The sequence below is a fragment of the Planococcus citri genome, chromosome 1 (genome assembly GCF_950023065.1).
Source record: "Planococcus citri chromosome 1, ihPlaCitr1.1, whole genome shotgun sequence".
NCBI lineage: Eukaryota > Metazoa > Arthropoda > Insecta > Hemiptera > Pseudococcidae > Planococcus > Planococcus citri.
Window position 1 is genome coordinate 52,927,231 of NC_088677.1, and position 12,389 is coordinate 52,939,619.

General features: G+C 33.3%; 1 protein-coding gene across 13 annotated transcripts in view; it reads left to right on the top strand.

Annotated features, from left to right (window-relative positions):
* mbl (muscleblind) overlaps positions 1 to 12,389 on the top strand; it is a 368,573-nt gene that overhangs the window by 339,680 nt on the left and 16,504 nt on the right. For 8 of the 13 annotated variants that reach the window (XM_065346122.1, XM_065346119.1, XM_065346120.1 and 5 more), the window contains 3 exons: positions 1,137 to 1,244; positions 4,969 to 5,010; positions 9,406 to 9,526. In XM_065346122.1, coding sequence (XP_065202194.1) covers positions 1,137 to 1,244; positions 4,969 to 5,010; positions 9,406 to 9,526 — 271 coding nt within the window. The remainder of the gene's footprint in view (positions 1 to 1,136; positions 1,245 to 4,968; positions 5,011 to 9,405; positions 9,527 to 12,389) is intronic. The other 5 variants (XM_065346128.1, XM_065346130.1, XM_065346129.1 and 2 more) reach the window with 3 other exon arrangements.

Sequence of the window (12,389 nt, forward strand, 5' to 3'; positions counted from 1 at the left end):
TATTATTACCGGGGAAATTCGGCGTGTAGAATACGAGAAGAGCCTGAAGGGAGAACGTTTTGCGCCAAGATGAGATGGTTTTTATTGGCGAAATAAATGTACCACAACAGAATTCCTATATCTGTGCTACTGGTGTGAGTTTAAACGTCTTCAATTAGAGAGGTGGTACCTGCTACGCTACCGCCGCAAATACCAGTCAATTTAGATTGCTCGTAAATTGATTGATTGATGGGTTCTCCAAGTGTTCTCCGAATTGTTGTATAAAAGTTGTATTTTCCTCGTCTCCTTTTTTCTCCCGGACTCTTCGTCTAGGTATCTTATTATTATCATCGAATTCGTTGCGAAAGCTTGTAGCGCCTGCAAATTGCCATTTTTTTTTCGTTTGTGTTTATAGTTTATTTTGTTGTTGATTTTTTTTTTGTTTATTATTTTGTTTTTATTTTTTTATTTTGGTTTTGTTTTTCTTTATTTAGTCGATTTAAAAAAAGGGAACGGGGAAGGGTGAAATTTGGGTTTTAGAAGAAGCAGGGAAAGGAACGTGTTGACTAGAGGGAAATTCGATTTTAAAATTCGTGATCCTCTCACCTAAAAACAGTATTTTTTTGGAGGGGGGTAACGTATATGGAAACGTACATGACCCTACGGTGAGGATACGAAATGTGTTGGATGGAATAAAAAATGCGCATAGTTCAGTAAGAAAGGGAATTGAGTGAGATTCGGGTAAATAAATTTTGAGTAAAAGGCACCACCATTACTACAACAACGCCGAACAAAATGTGTAGTAGAAAATATAAAAAGGATAGGAAATGTTTTTCAGTATTAATTTTTTTTTTCAATTTTTTTGATCATTTTATTTCTTATAGTCGTTATTTTTTTATATTTTTCATTTGTTTGGTTACACTGAAATAATCAGATTTGTATAGAAACATGATTTTTTATCGTTTCGTATTTCGTGGCTTTGATTAATAACTTTTTGTTTCTCCGTTATTATTTTATTTTTTCGTTTTAACAGCTTTTATAACTTACCTGTTGTAACTTACCAAATTTTTAACATGTTTTTGTTATTTATTTTTTCGATTATCTTTGCTGGCTTGTTGGCTTGCTGTTGCCTGTACTGTACGCTAAAAAAAATTTAGCAATCCACCGCTGCCGCTGGAATCGCCGCTCTCACTGCTGCCAATGCGGCATCCGCAGTTGATATCGGAAGAAAACGTCCACACGATCCTAATGACGATCTTCTTATGGTACTTTCATTGCTTTGCATGTTTTTTTGTTCGTTTATACGTTAATTTTTTTATAAGTTTTTTTTCAATATTTTATTTTTATTTTATTTTTACGTTTAGTGTAATACGTTAGGAATTTTTTTTTTTCTATCTCCATTCTCAAAGAAAGAGGTATACGATGATAAATTTTGGTATTTATAATGTGTTATCGAGATCAGTCTCAGAATGAGACCAAGATCCACGAGCCAAGGATAAATTTTCAGTGGTGAATTTCACTGTTGCCAGAAAACAAAAAAACAAAGACGCGGCGTATTCGAGCAATCAGCTTATATAGTCGCTTTAACGTGTAAATTTGATTCAATGTTGTAGATTTTTTTGCTTTCGGTTTTGGTGATGATGATTCACACACGATTTTTTTTTTAGTAATTTTCACATTTTAGTAGTGATTTTTTTTTTTTGGTTGAAAAATGACGTAATAATAGCTTAAGAATTATTATTGGTTTTCGTAATCACGTAATGCGTATGTACCTATTAGTTTTACGTGTAACGTTTGTCTGCATGTTGATTAATCACCATTCGGTACTCATCTGGGTGAAAATTGATTAGGATCGAGAATCAAGTAAGAATTTATTTAACTAAGTGTTCAATTTGTGATGAGATGTGAAGGGGAGATGTAAGATCAACATAGGCGATGAAGAACTGTTTAGCATCACGATAATCTCACATGATGATGAAATTTTGACGTGATATGCTCGTCACGTAATTTTGGGAAAAATTTCATTAACTTTGTGGTACTGGAAAATTTATTACTTAAATTAAGACTGAAAGAAATTAATTGATTTGGTATTTGCGGTATTTATGCGTGCATGGATATGGAAATACAAAATTGCTGCAAGGTATGGGGAGGAAACAGAGAAGTAATCATATCAGAAAGATTAAATATAAAATTGTTTTCAAATCGATAAGAAAAAATAAATTGTACGAGAAACGGAAACGTAACGCGTAAGTAATCGTTTAAATTCTGAAATGAAATGAAATGAAATAAGAAAATGTACTCGTAAGTAATTGGTATATTAAAGTCGATAGTGATTTGAATATTTAGAATTTGGCTCATTTATTTTATGCGCTAGTTCCTTATCTCTTATGTGTCAGAGCGTCTTTCGGTATTCGAGGATTTTGATTTTTTTTTATTTCGTATTTGCAAAAGTATAGGTACCACGTAGTGGTAGAATGTTGAAAAAAAATTATAGGAGAGATATCGAAGGAATATTCAATTAGATACACCCGATAAGAGAGGTTTTTTTCGCGCTTAATTGATTCCGCGTTGATTGGATTCGCCCGAGTTGAAAATTAAATCGTAGTAAAACGCAGCTCGCCGGATTAGAATTTAGATTCGGTGTGGTGTTTTCTCCCATTGTTGTAGAATTAATCAGTGGTGGGATTTTGATCGATTAGAGAAAATGGGCCAGACAGAGGGATTTTTTTAATCCGGAAGTTGATGGAAAATATTAGTACGCCGATTTTACGCGACGTTTTTCGAATGAAATTGATTTCTTGTGCGAGTAATTCGAGTTTTTTTATGTTGAAGAATTTTTACGAAGGAGTTGGATTTTTTTTCATGCGGTTTAATGTCTTTTTTTCTGTTATTGAGCAATAATTTCCTATTTGATATGAATCTATAGTGATGCTAAATGACTTCATTGTCGAGAGAAGGATTTTATATAGAGAATTTTATGCTGAAAAAATGATAAAGACTGAGCATAAGTATTTAGGTATTTTCGATGTTTGTGTTGTGGGAACATTTTGGAAATACATTATCATAATAATAGAGTATTGTCTTCATCTAGGTCATTGGTAACACTGCAGGATTTTTCATGAGCTTTTTAAAATCTTCAACGCTGCCTTTTTTTTTTTTGATAAAACATGTCTTACTGGGGAGGGTGAAGGGAGGTGGTTAGTTGATGTGAAGCTCTGAATATGGATACTCGGTAACGTTGGAAGCGGAATCAGGATCATTGTTCATGTGGTAAAAGCATGCAGGAGAATAACTAGCATTAGTTGTGGAACGCCCCTCGTCTCTCAGAGTTTCACTATTTCAATTTTTTTTGACAAGTTTCCGCCTTCGTGACACTTTAACATCAAGCTTCCCTCCATCTTTAAAATTATAACTTCATCAATTTCAACACTACATATTTTATTGTCCATCATTTTTAGGATACCTTGTTTCACCTAAAGCTCTTTAATACAAGTATGGAAATAGATTATACTCTTAAGAAAGTCATAGGATTTTACGTAAGTTTTAGGTACTGCGCAGTGCGCGAGCACGCATCAAATCAGCTGTTCACGTACAACGTTGCACCCCATTGGTTGCTCCACCCACCTCCACCGCGTGACGACACCAACCTGCCATGCGCAGTACGTAACACATACGTAAAATGCTAAGACTTTCTTAAGAGCATGATCTATTTCCATACTTGTATTAAAGAGCTTTAGTTTCACCTTTCAAAAAAAAGATTAGGGAACGAACATTTTCTGAACTGGATCCATTTCACGTATAATTATAAGTGAAAAATCAAGCATTTTCTTACTCAAAACCGTTTGAACTCGACTTGAGTACTATTGTCCACTGTTTGCAATGTTGTCAGCTTGCTTAATCCTGTTCTTTGACCAGATTCTGGAACAGATGAACTAATCCAAAAAATCGTTTACGAACGATTCATTCATTCATTCATTCATTAAAACTAATTGCTTGCCAACGATTGACTCATTTTTTCAAACGAACAACGTGCTCACCATTTCGAATCAGTTGATCCGTTCTCTGATCGAAACGTTCGAGAATGATTCATTTTTCATTTATTTTGCATCACTTGTTCGCCTGCAGTAGCTGAATATTTTTTTGAACGAACCATTCGAGAACGACTTCGTTTATTTTCAAATTAGTTGAATCATATTATGAACGAATCGTTTCATTTCATGACTCATTAATTCTGCATCAGTTGTTCACCAATAGCTGAATAATCTTTTCATCCCCCCCCCCCCAGTATTCGTTCATTCCGAATCGGTTGAATGGTTTTTTGATCGGATCCTTCGAGGGCTACCTTCAATAATTTGTAACCTTATTTTTTGAGAAAATCATTTCTGAATGGATAATACTTTGAGAATCGAATCCTACATGAATCGATTTTCGAAAGAATCGTTCGCGAATGATTTCTTATTTCTTGGAACAAATCGTTCGTGGGCCTTTCAATTACATTTTGAGTGGAACGTTCGAGTTTTGGAAATGGTTTTTCATTTTTCACAAATTCTTCGTGGGCGATAAAATCCATTTCAAACTCGCATTTCAAATAATTTTCGAGTATCATTTGCGAATAATTCGTTCGAAAGTCTGATTCAGTTGTTTTTGAACATTTCGCTTCAATTTTCAGGTTGAGAAAAATTTTATTATTATTCATCTTTTCGAATTATTAGTGTTACCAATGTTTTCAACGTTTGATTTTTTCCACGAACCAAATTTACTATTCGAACTATGGCGTCGAATTTAATAGGTACCTACCTACAAATAGCTTCATCATTCGCAATTTTTTTTCTTTGCAAATTATGAAAACCAAAATAAATTTTGGCCAAAATCGATCATCGAATTAATATTATAAAGTTATGGGTCGGGTGTTAGGTAAACAGAAATTGAGATGAGAACCGAATTCCGTTGTGCCCTTAATAGTAACTCATTTTCATTGTGTTGTTTCAGATGGATATGAAAACAGTTGGCGCTTTTTACTATGAGAACTTTGTAAGTGATATTACTAACCTCTTACATAATAATGTAGTGCGATAATGTTAACGGTGAATACCATTTTCTTGTTGTTTTGTGGTGTATGTGGCGTTCTGTCTCTCTCCTCTCTCCTATTAACGAGTCAAAATGCTACAATTTAATACTATACCTTTATGTTTTGGTTTTCAATTCGCTTACGTATTTATTCATGTGTTATTTATTTCGTTGTGGTCATTAATTAACCATGTACGTGTCTTTGTACTTGGTCGCGTCTTCGTTATCTAAACCAATTATTAGTATATTATTATTCTCTAAATAATGAGTAGTTAATGTGAAATAGGTACTTCACTTATATTTTTTTAAAACGGCTACTAATGTTATGTGACAGTTTACACACTTAATTCTTTGACGCTGATTAGATTTATTTTTTCACAATATTTTATACTATAATCAGGTTGCTTAAATAGCTTTGCGTTAGGTATTATAATATGTATTGGTGAAGGTGTAATACGAATTATGGTTATTTCGTCGAAATAAATAGTATAGTATGGCTTACTGGCGCTACAATAAGGTTGAGAAATTGAAGGAAAAAAAGTTATAGATATGAGTAAAAATGTGCAAAGCATGTTTAGATATGAAGAATAAGGGCATAAGGGATGAGAAAAATATCATTGTTTGAAACGTGCTTTGATTTATCATCGTAGTAGGTATTTATTACCGTGTAAATATTCTCGTCTTTCTCTTATATTATATCTACAGTACTTACCTAGCTATATTAATATGTATTGTGTACAGTTATTTATAAACTAAGTAATACACGATATATTAGGTTATACGATTAATTAATATTAGAGCTATTAAAAGTGTTGATAACTGGTTCAAGTACGCGCAATGTAGACAAGTTAAATGTACATTATGAAGTACATATAACACACATAAGGGTATATAATACTTGGTTTTGTGAGGCATTATTCGAACCACGACGACGCGCCTAATTAATAATTTCAAACGATTAATGAAGGATGTTTTACGGGAGGCAATGAGAAGATCGTTTATGCTTGTCGAATACCTACGCCTCGGGTAACGTGCTATAAGCTGGGTTTGGTTTCGCGTTCGATTGAAAGTTCTCCTTACCATATTCGTGTTCTTTGAAATGCTGCGTCGTAGTTTCAAAAAGGAATTCTCAACAGCGACCATTCCATTATATGAGATGTGGGAAGAAGAGCCGAAAAGGCGAAGGAAGGGGTTTCGCGTGGCTTCGTTGTAAGAAGAAGCGAAACTTCGGAGATATTTTTGGAAAAATATGTCGAAGTTTTTTCCCTCTTCTTGCCTTCTCCCTTTGTTGGACTAAAGTCGTCAAATATTGGTCCTTTTTGGTTCGCTTTTTATATGCCGAATGGAGAAAAAATACGAGGAAAACTGAATAAAATTCTCGAATGAGAGATATTTAAATTTGTGTACGAATGAGATCAAACACAGACAGAGCAATTCGGTAAAAGAAAAATTCCCAGGTGTATATTCTTCGATGTAATTTTTTACGTTTGAAAAAAAATTTATATCGACTTATACGCAGTCTTTTTTCACTTTGTAGTGGAAAGTTGTTATTTCGATGAAAATTACTTTACTCGAGGCGTTATCAAGCTAAAAAGGTATTCATTTCGCAGGTTTGGAATGTACTTATGTCAGATAGGGTGCATTGTGTTAATTATGGAGGGGATTTTTAGTAGGTCTAGGTATCTAACTGATGATTGGATTTTTTTTTGCCAACGATCCAGTAATCCTTGAGGATATTTGCAAATGAGAAATTGGTTTTCGGTTTAATTTCAAGATTTTATTAATTCTTTTCGAAATTGCCGTAGTTCGCCTACGCCTACGAATAATTATTTTTTTTGAAATTCGGCAAACTTTGAAAAAAAAACTCGTTTGAAAATATTATTTTGAAATATCAGCAGGGTTATATAGAGGCCATAGAATTGACCAAAGTTTGAAATAATTTGTTTTTTGTTGATGTTGAATTATTGAGCTTTGTTTTTTAAATGTAAGAAAAAGATTGGCTAAAATATGCAACTAGCAATACAAGTGAAATTTACCAGGGCACTTTTTGAAAAATTGCTTTCAAAAACGGGAAATTTGGTCCTATGAAAACATGTAATTTGAATCTAAAAATTGTGTCCATTCGTTTTCTGCTTGAAAAGTTGCAAAATTTGGGTCAATTTCGATTTCAGATCCAAATTTGTAGCTGGAACGTATTTCATTAATTCAATTTGAGGAAATTAAGAAACGTTTTTGTATAATTTGGCGTAAATTCAAAATGATTAAGAAGAGGAGGAAGAGGGCGGGTAAATGAGTCGACTAATGTTTGAGCCTTTGGAAAATAGAGGGGGGAAAATGTGTTTTCATTGTATGTAGTTATAGACGGTCGCTTGAAGTCTCAGAAAAAATATAACCTCTTAACTTGACTGAAAAGAGGTATAAGTTTTCTTACTTTTTTCGGAGGAGGGGGGGTATTTTCCGGCCAATTTTTGGTAGAGGAAATTTTTTTAATCTTGAAAAGCTATTCGTATCAAGTTGTAGAATAAAATGTTATATTTTTTATTAGCTGAAAAATTTAAATGCTAAATTTCAAGTATTGCGATGTTATCGTTTCATGGAAAGTGGCATTTTTGAAATTTTGAAGATTTTTTGAGGTGCTATGTTTCTGAAAATTTTGAAAATTTAAATTTTTGTAACGATTCCAAGGATTGAAAACATCCCCACAGTTGATCAAAATCTGGAAAAAAATTTGAAAATAATTTACATTTAAAAAGAGACGTTTTTTATTGTTTTTTAAAAAATCTTTTTTTCATTTCAACTTTTTTTGAAAATTTTACCAAAAAATACCGAACATCTGCTGTGTAATTGTAATTTTACAGGTTTTTGCGAAATTGTTTTCGAACCTTTTTCTTATTTTAGGGATGAGTACTTTTTCGTTTTTTTTTTTTTTTCAGGTTTGAAAATTTGTTTAATCATAATAAGTAGGTAGCTTAAAATATTTTTTAGATCTCCGTAATTATAGTATTAGGAACATTCTCACCCAAAAATTTTTGCAGCGATGAATTTTCTGTGTTCTTGTTTCAAGAATTTCCAAAAATGTCAATTTTGAAAGTCCTCGAAAAACTTTTTGAAAATAATGTTTAAAAGAAGTTTCAATGCAGTGACTTTGAGAAATGAGTACATTTTTCATTGGAAATTTTCAATATGGATTTTTTTACTCGCTCCCCGCTCTCCCCTTTCGTGAAAATCAGAACTTGACCCACTACATCCTTCCCTTATTCTGAAAAAATAAGTTGGAAATTTGTGGGAAAAAAACCTTGAAACCTTTTATTGCTTGAAAACAAAGTTGTTGTGGAAAAGTTTTGAAGTTCTGCGGAAAACTAGCAAAAATCTTGACTTTTCGAAACAGTTTTGAAATTTCTTCCAAACACTCAAAAAATGTCAAAAAGTCGTCAAATTACTAACCATAGATCAAAATTACCTGTTTGACAATTTTACAGATTCTGAGCTGGGGAGGGGAGGCGTGAAAATCTGTCTATTAATCCCCCCCCGCCCACTCCGTTACTTCAGTGAATTTTTTTCCAAGTAACTTATTGTGCAATAATTTTCACTTTTTGTTCTGAGTATTTTTGAATCAAATACTCAATTGGTAGGTGATTCACGATTATATTTTTATTTTACGAATGGAAAATATAGAATGAATAAATTGTTTCCAAGTAGACTCATCTTCATGTAAGCAAAAAACTGTTTTTTTTTACAAAATATTGACAAAGCATGGTAATGATTATTTAATTCGTATGGTAGGCGTGGATAATCGTTCATTCAAAAATTTCCACTGTTTTGGCTAATTCAGTAGTGTTGGAACGTTTAGCTATTGAAAAAAAAAACGTATTTCCGTAGGCAGGTAATATAAAGAGCCAGTTATTAAGCCTCTGTGTGTATTTTAAGAAAGCTTACGAAAAGAAAAGGTTTCGGGAAGAGTTTTCTATAAGTTTAAAATTAGCTGTTAAGGTAAGACTATGGGTAGAGGTGTAATAGTATAAGCTAGGCTACGATTAACTTGGATATTATGTTTGGATTACGGTGTAATTAATCGATTAGGTATTAGGTAGAAATCTATAGGCAGGCTCGAACGTCGTTTAAATGACGTAAGAAAACGACGAACGAGAGAAGGAAGAGAGAGAAACGTCGTATAATAATAGTTAATTGGTGAACTGGAATAATGCACATAGGTCTACTTAATTTACAGTACCTACCTATTTTAATATAAATTTTCAAGTAGATATCGTATATTTATACCAAAACAGTTTTTTGACGAAGTGTACATCGGTGACTAATCTCGTTGTTGTTTTTTTTTTCTTTTTTGCCGTAATTTTTTAGGCGTTTCCCGGTATGGTACCTTATAAGAGAGCAGCCGGCGACAAATCCGGCGTACCAGTTTACCAACAAAGTGCGGCGACCGCGTACCAGCAACTGTTGCAACCGTTCGTGCCTGTGTCATGTGAGTACCGACTACCACCTTCGTCTACCGCTTTTCCAACCACCGCTGCAACTGCCGCAGCTTTTACGGGTATTTCTTTAAACAAACAAAACCTCCCGCAGAATCCTGCAACGCCTCAGGCTCAGGCGGCGGCTGCTGCCGCGGCTGCGGCGGCCGCCTCTATGCCTCGTTATCACAATACTACCGCCGGTCAGCTAAATCAGGCGTTCGCGCATCACTTTTTCCCACAGCTGACCGCTCTCCGACCGTCTATTCCTGGTTATCCCCCGGTCAGCATCGCCAACCATCCGGCGGCTGCGGCCGCCGCCTCATCCCATCTATCCGAACTTATCGCTGCTGCGCAATTCTCAAATCTTACTAACAATAATAGTACATCAATTAACAGTAATAGTAACGTTAATGCCAATAGTATAAACAACAATAATAGCAATGCTATCAACAATAGCGCTGGTAGTAGTAATAATAATAGTAATAATATCAATAGTATTAATAGTCAACCCGCCACCATCGGAAATAATAATAACGAAGACGATTTACAACCGTACAAAAAATTAAAAACCGTTTAAAAACCACTAAACCAAAATGCATCGTTTCATGTTTCTGTTGACTTTTTTTTTTTTTTTTTTTTTTTTGATAATTTTTCGAGATTTTTATCTAGGTAAGTATTTTAATATTGTTTCTTCATCGATTAGAACGATGATGATACTCGCACATTTTTATGATACACGCACACATCGACTACCTCCTTCCTATCCCTGATCCTCTCCCAATTCCTGAACCCCTTTGTTACATACGTTTATTATTTATAAATGTGTGCGTGTTGTTGACCTTTTTTTCATGTTTTTTTCGTTTTTTTCTCTCTTTCGTTTGACTAAAATTATAATTGAGACGATGATGATAGAATTAAAATTACTAAAAAATAAAAACAAAAAAAAACGTTTATACTTATAATATAATATTTTTCTTAACTATTGTTTTTAAATTTAAAGCAAAAAGAATGATTATGTGAAAAACTTTCGTGAATTTTTATGTTATTTGTACGATAATTATTTTTCTTTTCTTCAATGATTCTGCGAAACACGATTTATTTCGTAAAAATTCTCGAACGTTAAATTTTTTTAAAGATTCGTATGTTAGCATTTTCCCCTCTTTCTCTTTTAAATTAATATTTTTAATGAATTTTTCCTTTTAAAAAGTCGAAGGTTACTCGATCGATACACGTACAAGTACAAATTTTTGAGAAAAAAATCCATACCCGAATGTTTTTTCTCGTTGCTACGCGTTCATTTTAATTACATAATTTTTTTGTGTGGATTTATTATTATTATTATTTTTTTTTTTTGAGAAACGCCGAATTATTACCCACCTACATTTTAGCGACGCTTATTTTTTTGAAAGTGTTTTTTGAAATATTTTTCAGTTGCATTCTTATTTTTTTTCCTTTAATGGCGTTGTTGAAATAGTGTGTTATGTAGGTTCGGTCTTGTTGGGTTTTTTTCTGTATTTATTATTTTTTGTTTTACTTGCACATAGTGAAGCGGTTACGGTTCAGTCTTTTACCGCAGTTTTGCTAAAAATAATGAAAAAAAACCACCTATATACTTTACTAACATACGCGAGAAGTTTTTTTTACGCCGCTTATTACATCATATTTTCTGATACACGTACACAGTTTTTGTGGTGTTGCCCATATTATGTATTTGTATTGGTTTCTTTGACTTTGATTTTTTTTTACTTTTACTTATATAAATGAGATATACTCTTTATACTCATATACACACACACACGCAGGCTGAAAAATTATTATTGTTGTTGGTGTTGTTGTTGTTGTTGTGAAGAGACCGGGTGAGATGTATAGAAGAGCTTACGCTATTTTACGTATATAGTTGTTGCTTTTGATATTTTCTACATAAATGGCGATGTACTACGTATTTTTGTGTTCGATGGCTATATATCTTACTCTTGTATGTACGTATTATGTCTGTTAGTATCTCTCACATCTTGTTGTAAAGAGTAATTCGATTTTTATGTACGACCTTATTACTTTTTTTTTTACTTTCTCTTTCCTTTTTTTTTTTTCGTTGTATCTAAACATTACTCTGTAAAGTATAGCCAGTTTTGATAATTTTTCGCTCAATTTTTTTTTCAATACCCTGCAATATTTTTCCTGAACTGGTGAACTACTCTGGTTGCTAAATATTTGATGGAATTTGGTACTTGGGTGGCGGTGCCAGCCTGAAGCATATTTAGTGGTGCTGGGATGAGTTTGTAGCATCGCTTGGACAGCTGATGATTGAAATGGCGATTTACGAATCTCGAGTGGTTATAGGGTTGTTGATGATCTCCAATTAAAGTTGTTCGTCGATGGTGCAACGAAAATGCAACGATTCGAGAAGAGAATTTTGGAATTTTGGAGTTGATCAGTGGCGTAGCCAGAATTTTTCCCAGAAAAAAATGAAAATTTAGAATGTTCGAAAAATCCTTCAATTTTTTTTGTTGTTTTTTTAAAAAAATGAAATGCAGACGAAATCGAAATTTTTCTGAAAAATATTGGTTCAAAAAGCGAAAGACGTTGAGTTAATGAGCGGATTAGATTGAATTTTCATCTGAAGGGGAAGGCTGTCAGGGTCTGCTATAACTACGCCACTGATGTTGATATTGAGTAATATTTATATAGCTGAGAAAAGAGCATTACCAAATATTGGGTTTAGAAAATTCGTAAGATCGCAGATGAGACGGTGCTGGATGCAAATGAAGAAGAGGAAATAGTCGAGTCACCGTGGCACGTTCCAAGATATGAATTTCAAAATTGTTTCAAGTATACTGAGAATCCGATCAATTAAGGCTCTAACAGTCTTATTTG